Raw genomic sequence first — 17,578 nt, 5'->3', positions numbered from 1 at the left:
GCACAAATCAATAATATAAATAGAAATCAAAAAAAAAAAAATAACAATACATAAAAGAATTAATGTAATTCAACTTAACAGCATACATTTATAATCCCATCACAAGGGATGATCTACTAGACAAAATAAACTATCCTCCCTAATCACCTCTCCTAATTTTAAAAGAATGTTATGAAAAAAGTCCATAATTCAACACGAAAAACTTTAAGTTGTTTTGATAAATACTTCATAAAACACAAAAAAAAAAAAAACAAATAATAATATGAAGAATTCTTGAGTCTTAATTTGACTAGGTGAAGTTTGTTATATAAATTCTAACTCTCTAATCATTTCAAGTATAACACAGGAAGCGTATAATTAATACGTTGCTTGAACCGCTATTCCAATGTTCTTCTGACAAGTTTTATCCAAATTGCTGAGAAATCAAACAAAATGAAAAAATAAGGAATTAAACATCCCTACTGTCTTCACTCGGCATAATAAACTGTTCAAAAAAGAAAAAGAAAAAAAAAACAACGAAGGAATATTGCTAAACTCATTCACTAAGAAAAATGCCTTATCAGGGAAACTGGAATGAGCCTCCGATCTGGTCGGTGCCGGCTGGGGGATTGATTGCCACCCAAAGGAGGGATATGGTGATAGCAAGAAGTCCTGACCAAACAAAAACAATGGTTGGAGTCCTTCCCCTTCTTCCCATAAGCCCTTTCGCAAATGGGAAGAGATGCGCCAGAACCCAAAAACTAAAGAAAACTCCCCCTAATAGGCGGCTCCATTGTGGTATAGCACTATAAATTGTCCGACTAACTCCCACTGCTATTGCAATCAAGTTTGTCATCATAATTGTTATTGGTGGGATCATGAGGGATGTCCATTTGACGATGTAGAGATCACCAAACTCGTCGTCGTCGTCGTCACAGGCTGATTTTGATGTCAGGGTAAAAGAGATCTCAATTCCTGCAATGACTTTCAGAAGCCCTTGAAGCACTGCAGCCAGGTGGGCACTGGTGCCTCCAATCAACCAGAACTGTTCATTCCTCCACCATTCCTCAAGCTCGATCCCTGACCACTTGACCTCAAGCACAGCAAGCAAGCAAAGTGTAACAGTGATGGTAAGGAGGTAGACAAGGAAAGTCACATTGAGGGTTTGGACAATAAACTGGCCAGAGAAGAGGGATAAGGCCGGGAGAAAGCAATAGACAATTAGGAAGATAGAGGTAAAGGGGTAGATTCCAACATTAAGGTATGCAATCCTCTGCAAAAACTTCATTTTTGAGCTTGCCAAGAGGGCATTGTTACGTGAGAAAAATATTTCAACAGAACCGGTAGCCCAACGAAGGACCTGATGGAGCCTATCTGTAAGATTGATAGGGGCAGTTCCACGGAAGGCATCACGTTTGGTCACACAGTAAACTGATTTCCATCCTCTGTTGTGCATCCTATATCCTGTGACCACATCTTCAGTAACGGAACCATAAATCCATCCAATTCGCTGTCCCCACTCAGTCTTGTCCTCATACCAACATGATATGACACTGATAGCCTCTGCCACGGAGGATGCATCAAGAAGCTCTCGTGGGATGGTACAAGCACCAGGAGGCCGCCCATTCTTTACAGCTGGGTGATCTGCAAGGGGCCGGCCTTGGAACTCGGCCACAGGGATAGAATCGATGAGGAAAGTGGAGTTTCCAAACTTCTTAGGAGCTCCGGAAAGGTTCATCATCTCTTCATCATCGGAATCACCCATTCTGAGGGCACGGTTCTCTTCTAGGCTTGCAGCTGTGGCATGCTTTCTGCGGTGAGGAAAGCAACAACTACAGCAACCAGGATGATCTTTAGATCTAGGTGGGTCAAAGCCATAAAGGGCAATCCTTCGAAAGAGGCATCCAGTTCCAACATAAACTGGACCCTGGAGTCCGTCAAGGGCCCGCATGTTGCCATCAAAGAAGACAGTGTTGTGATTGGCATATCGATCGTTTGGATCAATACCCTCAAACCTCTGAGGGAATTGGACATAGCAAATGCGATCCCCACCTCTATCCATCATGAAACACATGCCTTCTTTCAGAGCCTGGGAGTTGTAAATGTAGTGGTCGCAATCAAGATTGAGAATAAAGGGGCCGTTAGACATTATTGCAGAAGCACGAACCAAGGCATTCATGGCTCCAGCTTTCTTGTTGTGATCATAGCCAGGACGCTTCTCACGAGAAACATAAACAAGCATTGGAAGACGGATATCAACATCACTCAGGTCAATTAACCTGGTATCATCAGCGGTACCCTGTAGCGGTTCATCGCTAGGAGGTTTCAGCATCACCTGCACAATTTAACATGTTTAGCTGTTTCCATTCTTTTAGGTCCATCTTTATTATGCTTAACAACAGTATATGTATCATCACAAAGTTAAATTCTGAATTTTCCAGTAACCAAACAACACCTGTATTATTCCAGCATGATCACCTTTGGAGTGATCTGGTGCAGGAGTCAACCAAGTTCCCGGCCAATGTGTTCCATCAGCCATCCAAGTGGCTTTTGGGATCTTCACAATCTCCACAGGTTCATCATGTGTGTTCTGTCTCTGTTGCTTCATGGCCTTTATTTCCTCTCGAGCATGATAGGCATCAGAGCGCCGGCGGATTGAGTCAGGCAGGCTATTGATACGCACCTTAAACTCATCATATTCACGTTTTACCCGTCTACGGTCTTTGACAAAGTCGGTCTTGACCTTGTTCTTGTAAGGATCCTTCTTCAAATTGAAATAAGACTCGGGGTTTCTAGGCTCAATGTTGTGTTTGCGGCAAAATGGAACCCATGTATTAGCGAAGCTTGCTGCTTCTGCCATGGCCTCAAATGTTAAAAGAGCACCTCCATCATCAGAGACATAGCAAGAAAGCTTCTCAACTGGGTAATCAGCAGCTAGAATAGACAATATGGTGTTTGCTGTGACAAGAGGGGGTTCTTTCTCTGGGTCTGCAGTAGATACAAAGATATCTACACCTGGTAGATCAGATTTTCCAGTAGGGTTATTGGGGCTAGGCATTTCAAACTTATCTCTTAAGACATTGAGATCTGTAGCACGATTTACAGGGCATAGCTTGGGCAGTTGGTCAAGAATCCAAGAGAAAGCAAACCATATTTCACAAACTACAGACATCCCCCACAGCCAGATTGCATCATTGTTTGGGTGATTGACCCTCCATGCCAAGAAAAGCCCAAGAACAACCAATCGGACAAAAATCAGAAGCCTGATAACAAAGATGAAACAGACAACCAAAAGTTTTCATTAGCATGCATCACAATGATCACATGAAAAGGAACCATGAAAAATCAGGTAAAAAAATTCAATGGTGAAGTGGTTAGTAACACTTGCAGAGAAATTGCCTAGCATAGAAAGAAAAGCCTAGCAAAGAAAAAAACAGGCGCGCATACACACACACACACCTACCCCCCTCCCTACTCCTAGAACAAAGAAATGAAAGCAATTGTAAACACGTCTATAGAAAATCTAATCCTGCCACCATCCTAAATTTTCCAAATGGCTGTATAGCTAGTATATTTCTTGTGAACCATGCATTCATCATGCATGATAACCAACTCAATCCATTTTATTTTCATCATTAATCCAAGATAGATATGCAAAAGACTTCAGTGGACCAACAAATTGTCAATTAAGTGGGCTTTTAGATGAGGTTTGAATGTGCTAGTACGTAGTGGAGTTCTTTTTGTTCATCTTCCAGCTGGAGAATGCATAAACCAGTTGTTCAAATTACCCTCACATACACAAGTATTAGGATGCAAAGAATCATCTAATATAAAAATATGAGAAATGCAGTATAATTAGTTTTTGAGTCATCCAAAATTTATCTACGTATTTTTTGTGTATTGACCAGCTCACCACCATCAGTACTAACCTAAGGTATATAAAGTGACAAGTCACATTAACAGGGCGCACAAGGCTCCCCACATTGTGAGGGTTGTATTTGTATATAGTCTTCCTTTTGTTTTTTATTTTTTGTAAATAAGTTGTTTCTACAACTTGAACCTATGATCTTCTAGTCACAAAGAACCGAACTTATTGTTGCTACCAAGGCGCACCCTCAAAGTGACAATTTATATTACAATAGGTAAAACATATGAAGGAAAAAAGTTCATGAGGCAGAAAAATACCGATAGGGACTGATAACAGCAGCTGATATGATTAATTTTCGTGTTAGTGGCCTCCATGGTTTGTTCATTAGTTCTGAAGGCTCAACAGCCTCATCATCTTTTCCATTCCCTAATCCTCCACCCTTTGGCCATATAGCATTGCCATATCCATAGGTTCCCCTAGATTCAAAGAGCCATCGATTGTGATCAAAGTCTCCAGTCTGGCTCCTCATCAGCACTGATTTTGTTGATTTCATCAGTGACAGCCTTCTTTGCATTTTTGACATCTCAGTTGGCGGTGGAAGTGGAAGTGGCCTCCCATTCTCCACCACTTCATCCAAGTCCATTGTCTTGTATTGCTCTTTACACCCTGGGCAAATGCCATCAGTTTTAACTGCGTCTAGATAACAATCTCTGCATATCTTGAAATCACATTCACAGGGGAGAATATCAACACCCCTTTCATCACTCATCACCTTAGCATCGCATCCAGGAATAGCACATGAAGATCCTTTTGCACCAGCCATTTGGGGATGATTTGCATCTGATTCTATCACCTTGTCCATTAGATGAGCTCGCGTAACACTATTAAATCCACCAGTAAAAAGTGAATTTGATACATATTGCTCTTCAACCTTCTGAGAGATTGAGTCCATTGGCTGGTTGTCAGGTGTTGGTGGTATGTGAACTGTGTAGTTTGCAAAATCACCACTTCCAAGTTCACTGTCAAGGTCATCCCTTGAATAACTAATATATCTTCCCGATGAAGTTCTCCGGCCAAATGTCACAGTGGGAGGCAAGGGAGGCTTACCATGTTGTGAATCTGACACGTCCGAGGTGGTTGACAGGGAGGATCTACTCACCTTAAAGGATTTTGACGCCATGTTGAGCACTGCGAGAAGCTTATCACCAAATCCTGCAATTTCAGCAAAGCATGAAAACTCGGATTATATATTTACAACTTCTATAAAGATCGAACAGACTGAAAACAATATGAGATTACACGTACAGAAACATCTGCAATGGTCCACATCAGGTCAAGATTTGTTGAAAAAAAATAATCGAACTGACTTTATAACAACAAACCACCTTCAAATAAAGAGGCAAGAGAGGCGAGCTCTTTTTAGCTTTATTTTGATTCATTAACTAAATTGAAAAACACGAGAGACACCTGAATTAGATCGAGGTTAAAAAATTGAAACAGCCATGAGGGACACCTGAATAAATTGAACAACACTAGTCAAACTTCGTAACTTCTGGCAAAATTGTAAGGGGCACGAGAGATCAAGGGAGCTCAATTCACTATCATCAAGAGTGACATTTCAGAAAGTGATAAAAATGCTTGGAAATTAGCACAACCGGTTCAATCACTACCCGATCTTCAAATGTAATGCCGAAATCGAAAGCGACAGAACAAAGAGAACCAAGCATATTACGAAGAAGCGCTTGAAGAAGTACAAAATTAGGTAAAATTACGGTTGAACAACTACCTCACGTCGGCATCCAGAAAGGCAGAAACACTAGCAACAGACTTGGAGAAACAGATAAATTGGCAGACACAGTTAGACGCATACCTAATAACAGGCGAAGCTGGATCCGTGCATCCCCAAGCAGATCAATCAGGCACCAAGGACACTCGCACTAGGAAGCTCCCCGCAAAGCAAAATCTCTTTTGAACATCTACCTATACGAACGAGTATCTCTGGATCTTCGCGTCCAATCTTTGCCACTAGAGAGCGCTTTCCGGAGCAAATCTTAAAGCTTCAAAAGCGTGCGTTATACAGAGAGAGAGAGAGAGAGAGAGAGACTTTAGTTGCGTGGAAATGCTTCGGAGTAAGAATTGTACATTTGAGTTTAGACTTGAGAGAGAGAGAGAGAGAGAGAGAGAGTTGGAATGAGTTGGCGAGAGAGCAGAGAGTGGAATAGAATTCCAAAAGCATACGAACAAAGAAATAACGGGGAAACTGAAGGAGCTTTGTAAACTGAAACTGTAGGCAAGCTTTGTTTTGATTTTTGTTAGACGGCGCCGTTTCAACGGTGTTTTCATTGCGGCGCTCCGCTGTATTCTCTTCTCGTCGCTCCGCGGTTGCGACATGCCGGAAGGGACCCACTAGGGGAGAGCTACTTATTTTTCTTTATTAATTTGTTATGACAAGAGAATATTAGGATAAATAATATATTTAATCTCTTAATTTTATATTTTATCCTAAAATAATCTTTATATTTTAATTTATTTATTATTTTTATAAGTAAACAAATTAATATTTTAAATTCAACTAATCATGGAAAGAATTCAATTATTTTCGCAAATTTATAATTGTATTTAATTTGGATAATTAAATCTAAATTGATTTAATTAATTATAATTTTATTTAATATATAAAATTAATTTAGAGACGATGTGTTTGTACTTAATTAGGATATACACATAAGTAAAAAATATATATAACTTGTTACACATAATTTATTTATTTATATTTTTACAAATTATGTATAATAAATTAGATTTTTATATGTGTACATGTAACTCTCACAAAATATTATTATTATATGACAATCAAGTTAGCATATACACACTTCATTTAAATCGATTTTACATATTAATAAAATTATACTCAAATGAGATAATTTGGATTTACTTATAAAAATTGAAATGATGAGATAAAATTATAAATTTATAAAAATAATTATATTATTTTCATAATTAGCTCTTTTAAACTTATGCTTGGACTTTAGAAAAATACAAATATTTTTAACTGATTCAACCCTAACAGTTTGGTATTTGACTCCAAAATTTTAAGAATTTCGGACCCAATTTAGTCGAGTTTATGGTTAATTCAACTTGGTGTAATCCGAATGAAATGAACACTTCTAATTATTGTTTAAAGAAAATCAGACCATTATATATTATTATTATTATTCTAAATTCTACTTAAACATCCTCTAATATATATATATATTTAAAAATTAATATATTATATATATTATTAAATTAAATTTTGTCTTGGACCCGACCCCAACCGAAAATTAATTAAAGCATATAAATAAACTTGGGCTTGTAATTTGTTAGAAGCTACAATTGTATCCTCAACTGCGAGTCACAAGGCGGAATTAGCGGATAGCAGCTCGTGCTCGTCTCTATCGTCCTCTTGGCTTCAGCAAGACGCTTGCTCTCGTGGTGAGTTGGTCAAATGTGAATTCTGGTTTTAAAATAGATATAAATAAACAAAAAAAATTGGTGGGTCGGGGTCGAATCTGTCTCAATTTGTTGGAAAGAGGGATGAATTTCATAGGAATCACAATGGAATTCGGTTGGGTTCATAGGAAAGATGATGAAATCTAGTGGAGTTTATTGGACAGATTCAAAAATTTATGTTAGTTGAGGTTATTTTTTTTTTTTTTTAAAAAAATTATATATCATAAATTTTGGAATAGATTATAATTTTTGTTAATTAATTTATTATTAAAAATTAATTTTAATTATAGACTATCATGAGTTTCAGTTTAAGACAAATCAGATGTAAATACGGCTCTAAGAATCAGTCTAAAACAACTCACACGAGAATACGATTATGAGAAGAATAATAAAATTTAGTTAAATTCGTTCAAAGAATACCTAATTTTTTTTAATTTTTTAAAAACTTATTTAGAATTGGATAAATTCACATAAAGGACAATCAATTTCGATTGAATTAACTAAAACAAATACTCCTTTATTTTATAATTTTGGAAATAAAAACTTTAGTAAGTGTGACATTTACAAATACATCCTTCCTTAGTTATCACGTGCTTTTCCATCATTATTATTAACAAGGTGTAAGACTAAAAATCATTAAATATTAAGATTTAATTAAATTATTAAGTGCGGTGGCGGTGCGAATTAAGTATAGATTAAACGAGATTGATCCAACGCTAAGCATGTGCTGTCTCCCATCCATTCTCCTTAAGTCACATGTATTATCACTCTACTTATTAATAATAAGGCAGTACTAATTATTGTTTTTAATAAAATAATTAATGTCTTTTAATTAATGATTGAAGTACTAAATATTTTTTATGTTTAGATAAAATACAAATTAATATTCAAATAATTAAATTATTTATTTATTTATGTAAAAATATAATATATTTATCATTAACTAATTAAATTATTTGCCAATTTTATTCCTTCTTTAATTTTATAATTATTATAAAATAATTTTAGAATCATACTAGATGTACACTCATTTTGTATGTTTTGGGCTACATAAGGGGGTATTATGATCAAAATATCCTGCGCCTTACATGCGCCTCATGAGGGATTTTTTTGTTATAAGAAAATGCTATTGGTACACCTTTGTGTACACTTTAGCCTACATAAAGGTGTATCAATGACAACAAAATCTCTCATGAGACGCGTGAAACGCATGTGAGGTGAGGGGTATTTTGGTCATAATACTCCTTTATGTAACATAAGATGTACAAAAGTAATATACATCTAGCATGATTCTTTGTCATAATACCCCCTTATGTAGCTTAAGATGTACAAAATAAGTGTACCAATAACATTTTTCATGATTTTAAGGATAATATTGAGGACCAATTAAGGACAAACAAAATACATTTATTAGTGTTTAATTAGTATTTTGTAGGAGTAAGTAAAATTTTAATTTGACCTAAATAATTATACTGAGTTGATCAAAATTATTGAATTCGGTTCAAGTTAAAATGTCGATTCAATTTAGTTTTTAAAATTAATAATTTTGATTATTTTGGTTCAATTCAATATTCATATTAAAAAAATTAAAATAACTGAATTAATTAAAATGTAAACAAGGATATTTTTTTATTTTATTTTTCGATTGGTTTGATTTTTTTTCATATTTGTTTAATTTTTTCAATTTTTGTATTTATATGGTCAATTCAATTTAGTTTTTGAACATATTTTATTATTTTAATTTCAATATTTTAGTCAATTTAGTAATCGAACTAACAAAAATAAAAATTTATTCGGTGATGTTTGACAATTATAATTTATTTAGACAAAATTTAAGACGAAATAAATTTAGGGTAGTAGTAAAATTGTTTAAAAAATTAATTATTATTTTGAGTTATAAGTTAAAATCTTATTATTATATTTTAAGTAAAATATTTAAAAAATTATTTTATCACATAAACTTTACAACAAAAAAATATTTACTTATATAGTAGTGTAGATAAATATAAATATTAAAAATTAGAAATTTTTATGTGGTGGGCCCCGACTGCAGGTAGCAATCCGGGTCCAACATGATCCTTTCCTAAAATAACGGGCCGAAACGCCCAAGAGAGGGTCGGGTTCACCCGGCCGCATTTCGAGCTGCGTTGTGATAAATGGGGCTGACCACATCGCGAAGCCCTAATAATTCTGAGCAATCGAACCCGTTCGGCAGCGCACCAAGAAAGTCCAGGGCAAGAGAGAGAGAGAGGGGAACGATGACGGACTACGAAGGTAGGTACGAGGGCAACGGAGAAGATCTCGACAACTATGGCTCATCACCTCAGCCTCGCGGTGGTAGCCATGGCGGCGCCGATGATTACAGTGACTCCAAGTCTCAGGTATTATTTACCTGTACCTTTTCTTTCATGAATGCATGTGCTTTAGCTAGTTTTTGTTGCTGTACTGGGGAGATCGCGGTCCGAGGACTTGCGAGTCGCATGGATCGTAGTTTTAGGGTTTGCGATGAATTGAGGGTTCTCTGTAGAATTTAGGGATGCTGTCTGGTTGGTATGTTGTTCTGGAATTCGTTTATTTGTAGCTAGATAAAATTAAGGCACTTGGCACGATCTTGTGCTTTTGGATGAACCGAGTGTTTTCTGATGTTCCGTTTGAAATTGGCTTCTGCTGATAGAGGTCCAGAAAAGAAAAAATTTGAACCGCTTTTGTGGAATATGTGGTTCCGTACAATTTAGATGGTGAGTCGCGTTTGGCGGCATGGAATCCAAATTCAAGCTTTTGATTCTTGGCACAAACAGAACTTCATTGCTGCTGCTGTGATTATCATCATCATTTTTTAAATGTGGTATTTCTTATGTTTACAGCACTCCCGGGAACGCGAAAGAGGATCTTCAAAAAGCAGAGAGAAAGAAAGAGACAAAGGGGGTGACAAGGAAAGGGATAGGGATAGAGACAGAGATAGAGATAGGGGAAGGGATCGAGAGAGGGATAGAGACAAAGATCATGACCGTCATCACCGAGACAGAGACCGAGACCGTCACAGGGAAAGGAGTGAGAGAAGGGAAAGGGTCAGAGATAGAGATGATGATCTCCAGCGGAGTCGTGACTATGAGAGGTAAAGTATCTCTACGTTTGTTTTGTGCTTTTGGTTGACTCTTTTGGGAATTTACTCCCTAGATGTTTGTAGCACTTCTGCAGATGGGGAGTTGTCAGCAATATGACTTGTCTCATAATTTTTCTGTTAGGAGTAGCCTCCTTTTTTTGCAAGTGTGCTGTATTATATCTGTTCTGCTGCATCTGTTTATGCCATGCTGAGCAAAATTTTCTTCTCAGAAGGTATTTTAGTTCAATGTGCTGATAAGACATTGAGCTAAGTTTTTTTCTTCAATTTTATTGTAGGCGTAGAGATTATGACAGGGACAGAGAGGACGGGCATAAACATACGTCCCGATCTCGTTCCGTGGAAAGATCATCTCATAGATCAAGTTCGCGATCACATAGATCAAGATCTAGGTCTCGTTCACGCTCAAAAAGGTTAGTGAAGCAACTTTTCTTTTATTAATTTGTTAAATGGATTTTGTTGGCTTTGAATTTACAGTATTTTAGTTGATGAAGTTTTGTATTTTGTTAAAGTCCCTTTGCATATGAAGTCTAAACAGCACGACTATTTAAAATAAAAAAAAAACTGTTTGGATGCTTTTGATGTCTTAATTTGGGGAATGAGAATTACAGTACTTAATTTTTACACTAGAAATTTGTAGTTACAATAACTTTTGGCTAATTTTGCATAGCTTTGTGAGGTCCATTGCAAAATATTATTGGAGTTTTCATTGATTGGGAAAATGTCTTCTATTTATCTAGGTCAATAGCTTGAATATATACATCCTTATATAATCCCGACTTGGTATGTGTCTTACATAAAAAGAATTTCTGATCTCTACTGAACATGCAGGAAAATAAAAAGAATGTCTAATGTGTATGTTGAGAAATGAGTGAAAGACCAATTAAAGGTCATTTTTCCTTCTCTCCATTATTCCCAGTCCTCTTTTTATGTTGAAGGAAGCATGATTTTCTTTTCTTTCTTTTTTCCTATTCTAAATGTGGTGAGGTAAAAAAGCATATCTGTCTTCAGCCTGTCATTACATGTTGAGTCCAATGTTAAATATATTTTTGAAGTATTGGATTCTTAAGGCGTCAAATTATCTGTGGCTTCTGGAACATTGCTTTATGCAGCATGAGGTATTAAATACTAGAGTCCTTTCACATAAACAACATCATACCACCTTATCTATTGTAAGGCTCTTATACTTAATATCAAACCCAAGTGTTAGCTTCCAAGTCTTTTTCGGTCTTCCTCTTATCACTTTTGCTAACTACTCGTTCCATTACATCAACTCTCCTCATAGGGGCCTCTATTGGTCTTTGCCACATTATTAAACCATCTTTAATCATTTATCCTGCATCTTATATTCAAAAGGAGCCACTCTGACCTTGTTATTGATAGCCCCATTTCTAATTTTATATTTTCTTATATGGCCGGACCCTTTAACATCATTTAAGTTTTTCCTATACCTGACCACTTGCAAGATTGCAACAGAAGTCTTCAACACCTTATGTTTTATAAACATTCTTATACTTCATTTTTGTAGATTGTTCCTTGTAGAGCTTTATATTAATAGTTTATGCTTCCAGCAAAAGGATCAGTGGTTTTGACATGGCACCGCCTCCTACTGCAATGTTAGCTGGTGCTGCAGCTGCTGCAGGTACTTGTCTCGTCATTTACAATTCAATTGTTATATTTTGTTAACTGCTGTTTTCTGTTTCTGTTTTTGATATAGTGTGGAAAGTTCGTATCAAATTGCATGGTGTCATTTGGTAAGCATACTTGTTTGTTCTTTTATTCGTGATTTAGAACCTAGGTCTCCAATAGAGGTGCTGCATCATTTTACTTTTAATTGTTTAATTGGTGAAATAATACTGAAACTGAGAGGGTTTTTTGGTTGTTTCTTGTGTTTGGTGTTTGTTTGTTGTTTCTATGTCTTATCTTTGTTGTAAGAAGGCAAGGTTGGGCTACTAGCCCCACTGTGCTGACAATGGGCGTGAGCCGACTTCTGTAGCTTTAATGTACAAGGAGGAATCAATGCACCAGTTTGATGGTTCTTGTTCGTCTTCATCCGGCAACTATTGCCTATTTTGGTAGCCTTACACATATTTCCTCCCGTACTTGAATATGATGTATTATTCCTTCCATTTCTTTTGATATATTTTTTCTGCAAGAGTCTAGGCTTCGATTAAGCTTTTGAGCTATCTGAGGTGAAGTAAATGTGTTTCTTGTCTAATGCTACTGGAAATGATACATTTAGTTTTATGATGTAATTTGGTTAGCATTTGCAGGTCAGATCCCTGGTACCACTCCGGCCATTCCTGGAATGTTTCCAAACATGTTTCCATTAGCATCTGGCCAGGTACATTTTCTATTGATCCTATATTTTTTTCTATTGATTTTATAATTTTACATCATTGACAAATATTTCTTTTAACTTTATCTTTGTCTTTTTGTTTTTCTCTTTCTATGTTACAGTTTGGAGCTCTTCCTGTTATGCCCGTCCAGGCAATGACCCAACAGGTTGGCAGGATCAAACATTGTTCTCCCGTTAATGCTTCTGCTTCATAATCTAATTATTGTTCTGCCCCATTTTTCTTTGTTTACAAATTAAATGTTATGCAGGCTACTAGACATGCTCGGCGTGTGTATGTTGGTGGCCTCCCCCCTACTGCAAATGAACAGGTTTTCCTCTTAATCGCTTTGCTCAACTGCATTATTTTTCTCCCTTGTCTTTGTTTGTAATGGATACTGTGGAGTTTTGTGATGTTCATAACATTTCTACTCTGCTATCTTTTTCTGGTAAAGAATTCCCGAAGTACTCTCTTTGTGTTCTTTGCACCTGCACTCCTGCATGAAATACAATTATTAGTTTCTTGGCTTCTAACTGTTATTTTATGAGGTGCTTGTTAAACTTGATTCTATTTCTTTGTTGTGGTTTTTGTTCAATTGATTTCTTGGAACATAGAGAGCTTATGTAATGTTTAAAACTTTTATGCAGTCTGTGGCAACGTTTTTCAGCCATGTTATGTCTGTAATTGGAGGAAACACTGCTGGTCCAGGTTAGAAAGTTGTTTTGCCACATTTTTCATGAGTACCTGCTTTTAGTTTATGTAGATCCTCACTCTGCATTTTCGTGCTCAGGAGATGCCGTTGTCAATGTATATATAAACCACGAGAAGAAGTTTGCTTTTGTGGAGATGAGATCTGTTGAGGAAGCCAGCAATGCCATGGCCTTGGATGGTATTATCTTTGAGGTATTTGAATTGTTTCTGGCTCAGGATCTGGAAGGCACCTTACATCTTTTAAACTTGAATGTTTATACCTTGATTTTCTTTTTCTGTTTTCTCTTCCTATTACCCACGGGTAGGAAAAATGCCCCTCGAGTTTTGTGCACACAATGGAATCTCCTTTTTGATTTTTCTGACCCATGTTATCTTAATTTTGTATTTGTTGTGTTTTTATGTTTTTCGTCTGCCTCTTATATTTACTTGCCTTAAATATTATTGTTTGCAGGGAGCACCAGTTAAAGTAAGGAGACCTAGTGATTACAATCCATCACTGGCTGCTACACTCGGACCAAGTCAACCTAATCCGAATTTGAACCTAGCTGCTGTTGGGCTAACACCAGGGTCTGCTGGTGGTCTTGAGGGTCCTGACCGCATTTTTGTGGGTGGTCTTCCTTATTATTTTACTGAAGCGCAAGTCAGGGAACTGCTGGAGTCTTTTGGGCCTCTTCGTGGTTTCGATCTTGTGAAGGACAGAGAAACCGGAAATTCAAAAGGCTATGCATTCTGTGTTTATCAGGACCTCTCAGTTACGGATATTGCTTGTGCTGCTTTAAATGGAATTAAAATGGGTGATAAAACTCTTACAGTAAGACGTGCTAACCAGGGTGCAACCCAACCAAAACCTGAGCAAGAGAGTGTCCTATTGCATGCACAACAACAAATAGCATTGCAGGTATGAACTTTTTGAGCATCTTGTGGTGGTGCCTATGCGGAATTTGAACCTGGCTAGGCTGCTTTTTTTTTTTTTTTTTTGATAAGTAAAAACCAGGCTGCTTATATTTTGCTATGTTGAACTATGGGGTTGTTCGGATACCTGTGGAAATAAAGGGATAGAGGAGAAGATTTGCAGAGAGTATGAGAATGCATAGACAAGAAAGTTAGAACAAAGAGGAAGAATGATGGAATGAAGATGAAGAAACTGAGAGGAAGAAATGAAATAGTTCTACTCTGTCGTTCTAATAGAATAAAATAACAGAAGAGTTTCTAATTTGTAATTCTTATCAAAATCAGACTCTTCAACAATCCTCATTATAATGTTCTGAAATTCTAGCTTACTTTCTGTACCGATGGTCCTATATATTCTCAATTTGTGTGATTAAGCTGTTAAGTGCAGGATGTAGGTTTCTTTTGTTCCTTTCTGACTGCCGTTTTATTTACAGAAGCTCATGTTACAACCTGCTGCGTTGGCGACCAAGGTTTTATGCTTAACTCAAGTGGTTAATGCAGATGAACTTAAAGATGATGAAGACTATGAGGATATTCTTGAAGACATGAGAATGGAATGTGGAAAATTTGGTAATTATTGGAGTAGAGCCTTTTCTTTTGCATGAAACATGTTTGCGTCTCTCTGTTGCTCTCCAATCATTTTCATATACGTGTTGATTTACTTTATATTCTTTCTGTCTGTTTTACAGCCTATTGTAGTCCCACATTCTGCTATACAGAATCAGGCCTAACATACAGACAGAAGACTCCATAACCTTCTATCTATACTCACCTGAGACTATTATATCTTGTCTATTCTGATTAGTTGGATTTCAATTTCCATTGTATTTGCAGGTACCTTGGCGAACCTTGTCATCCCACGCCCAAGTCCAAACGGCGAACCTACTCCAGGTGTTGGGAAGGTTAGTATGTTTGATTTAGTTAAATAAGCTGTCTCAGATAGATGCTTTCGGTTCATGATTGAACTTCAAAACTCTTTATAGGAAAATTACTTCTTAAAATAATATTTTAAATAGAAAATCTTCCCTTATTAATGAGAGAGAGGGTGTTTCGAATTGTAGTGTTTGATGTTTTGCTTCATAAACAAGAATTATGTTTGTATAGAAATCATTCTATTTTTTTTTTTTTTTGAATATTTATCAAGAACCAAAAGGACAGTGGGGGAGCTAACTGCCCTTTCTTGGGACCTTGAAGCGCCGAACTGGAAATAAAATTTTTCTCGTTTGTTTTAGGTGTTCTTGGAATATGTGGATGTTGAAAGTGCAACAAAGGCTCGACAGGGGTTGCATGGAAGGAAATTTGGCGGGAACCAAGTTGTGGCCGTCTTTTATCCAGAGAACAAATTTGCACAGGGGGATTACGAGGGCTAGAAGTTGCCTACCATCTTGATCTAATCTCCTATCATTAAGTTTGCATTTGCATGTGAATGCTGACTGTTATTTGTTTTGCTAGGATTTGTTCAGTTGAGGTAGTAAGTAGTTGGGTCTATAGAGAGAGAGAGAGAAGTTGGGGGGGGTGTCTGCAGTATGCCTGTTGCAATTTGGAGTTTGTAGAACCTCTCTAGTTTGTGATATTTTAGAACATTAACCATCCAGCTTAACCTTCTTTCTTGTCTCCGTACTTGCTGCTGCTGCTAATTGCTAAACCTAAATTTGGTTTTGGGTTGAGTAGCCGCGTAAAGGATCACCAACTTTGGTGGGTATGCAGTATTATTTATTTACCCTTGTCCTAAGGCTTGGTTCCTTCATCGAGAAATATTGTTTGGTGCACAAGAAAAGGTGAGATTAGTAATGTTTTTGCCCTCTGTTTTCAGTTAATTTCTGTTTAATTTGTTTAATCTTGATTATAACCACACAAGACTTTAGGCGTATTTTATAAATCACAGAATTTTAGGGCAAATCATTTAAATGACAATAAATTTGGGTGTGATTTAGTATAAATGGTAATGATTTGCCCTAATGTCTAGGGACTACCTTCTTAGTTGGCGTTTATGTACAACTGCAATTACTTGCCCAATCACCCAAATGCGAATCATAAGGTGGAATTGGATCCAGGAGATCATGCCTCTTGACATACCTGATATATATAGCGCTTCCACCCGGCAGTTGGCACAATCTTAACAAGAAACGGAAATGGCCTCGTAATACAAATTAAGGACTTACTTGGTATTATTGTGCTGTTAAAAAATGGTTAATAATTGGGTATTAATTTTTTTAATATTAAAAGTAGGCAATGAATGTTAAATTGATTAAAAAATATACAAAGATATTAAATAACTACTTCGAACAAAAAAATTGTTATAACAATAAATAGTTTATTATAATTATAGGTTTGCATTTTATAAAAATTAGAGTTCTGTTGATTTTGTTTAAGAATTTACTCTTTTTTTGGGTAAAAATTGTATTTTACAAACAAAATTATATTTCGCTTAAGCCCCTGTTTAATAGCACACATTTTTTATAAAAAATATCTAATGATATGTAATTATTATACATATTTTTTTATAAAAATAATCAAACATCCTTAATTTTTTTATAAAAAAATTACATATAATACAAGCATTTAAAACTTTTAAAACTTCTTTATATGAAATTCATTTTACAAAGGGTCTTTATATGAAATTCATTTTATAAAGCGTGAGGTGATTTTTATTTTTTAGATAATACAAACAGACACATCCTTATAATAAAAAAATTAATACACTTAAAAAAAGCACATCAATATGCCAGAGGAAACTAATTATAGATGCATGTGCTGTCTGCCATCCAACCATTCGCCTAAGTCAAGTCACATGTGTTATTCACAACCCCACGTGTTGACGATCCTGTTAATGACTAAATTTATTTGAATTGCTCATCGCCAATGGCGCAGAGTGCCACGCTGTCAAATTTCCTTTTTTTTTTTTTAGTAAAAATGATCAAGCTGGAATGCCAACACAAGTTTATGTACACAAACAATTCTACAATAAGCTAATATTGTTGAAACTTGTATAACTCAAGTTTCATTTATAAATTCGACAACAATTTTGATAACATCAACTCGTTCACTTTTAAAACCAAAATAACTTTATTATCACACTTAGAACAAAAAACAAAAAAAAAAATAAAAGGAACATTTCTC

At 36.1% G+C, this 17,578-nt stretch overlaps 2 protein-coding genes across 10 annotated transcripts; one reads left to right on the top strand and one right to left on the bottom strand.

Moving 5' to 3' along the window:
* Nucleotides 1-423: 423 nt before the first annotated feature.
* LOC127805837 (cellulose synthase-like protein D3) lies at nucleotides 424-6,084 on the bottom strand. The gene is made up of 4 exons (XM_052342636.1): nucleotides 5,718-6,084; nucleotides 4,165-5,059; nucleotides 2,435-3,242; nucleotides 424-2,314 (listed from the first exon to the last, which is right to left on the bottom strand). The coding sequence occupies exons 2-4, from the start codon at nucleotides 5,025-5,027 to the stop codon at nucleotides 560-562; spliced, it is 3,426 nt and encodes a 1,141-aa protein (XP_052198596.1). The 5' UTR covers nucleotides 5,028-5,059; nucleotides 5,718-6,084; the 3' UTR covers nucleotides 424-559.
* A 3,424-nt stretch (nucleotides 6,085-9,508) lies between these two features.
* On the top strand, nucleotides 9,509-16,074 carry LOC127805850 (splicing factor U2af large subunit B). 9 transcript variants are annotated; one of them, XM_052342661.1, is made up of 13 exons: nucleotides 9,509-9,720; nucleotides 10,204-10,454; nucleotides 10,739-10,873; nucleotides 12,032-12,102; nucleotides 12,725-12,804; nucleotides 12,921-12,965; nucleotides 13,068-13,127; nucleotides 13,444-13,504; nucleotides 13,587-13,699; nucleotides 13,959-14,405; nucleotides 14,893-15,028; nucleotides 15,293-15,360; nucleotides 15,691-16,074. In XM_052342661.1, the coding sequence occupies exons 1-13, from the start codon at nucleotides 9,598-9,600 to the stop codon at nucleotides 15,826-15,828; spliced, it is 1,728 nt and encodes a 575-aa protein (XP_052198621.1). In that variant the 5' UTR covers nucleotides 9,509-9,597; the 3' UTR covers nucleotides 15,829-16,074. The 9 variants fall into 9 exon arrangements, with proteins under 9 accessions (XP_052198621.1, XP_052198630.1, XP_052198677.1 ...); XM_052342670.1 differs by having other exon boundaries at nucleotides 9,510-9,720; nucleotides 12,734-12,804; XM_052342717.1 differs by lacking the exons at nucleotides 9,509-9,720; nucleotides 10,204-10,454 and adding an exon at nucleotides 12,178-12,214 and having other exon boundaries at nucleotides 10,797-10,873; nucleotides 12,734-12,804.
* The last annotated feature ends 1,504 nt before the right edge of the window (nucleotides 16,075-17,578 follow it).

Source organism: Diospyros lotus, chromosome 1 (assembly GCF_014633365.1).
Source record: "Diospyros lotus cultivar Yz01 chromosome 1, ASM1463336v1, whole genome shotgun sequence".
Lineage (NCBI taxonomy): Eukaryota > Viridiplantae > Streptophyta > Magnoliopsida > Ericales > Ebenaceae > Diospyros > Diospyros lotus.
Note: the sequence above shows the minus strand (reverse complement) of the source record. Positions and strands in the feature narration are given on the sequence as shown.

Excerpts from the sequence above, each read along its gene's own strand:
- LOC127805837 (XM_052342636.1), bottom strand. The coding sequence starts at position 5,027 with ATGGCGTCAAAATCCTTTAAGGTGAGTAGATCCTCCCTGTCAACCACC. Across the intron at positions 3,243-4,164 it reads GCTGTTATCAGTCCCTATCG|GCTTCTGATTTTTGTCCGAT; the intron begins GTATTTTTCTGC and ends CTTTGTTATCAG. Across the intron at positions 2,315-2,434 it reads ATCATGCTGGAATAATACAG|GTGATGCTGAAACCTCCTAG; the intron begins GTGTTGTTTGGT and ends TAAATTGTGCAG.
- LOC127805850 (XM_052342661.1), top strand. The coding sequence starts at position 9,598 with ATGACGGACTACGAAGGTAGGTACGAGGGCAACGGAGAAGATCTCGAC. Across the intron at positions 13,505-13,586 it reads AGGAAACACTGCTGGTCCAG|GAGATGCCGTTGTCAATGTA; the intron begins GTTAGAAAGTTG and ends TTTCGTGCTCAG. Across the intron at positions 15,361-15,690 it reads CTACTCCAGGTGTTGGGAAG|GTGTTCTTGGAATATGTGGA; the intron begins GTTAGTATGTTT and ends CGTTTGTTTTAG.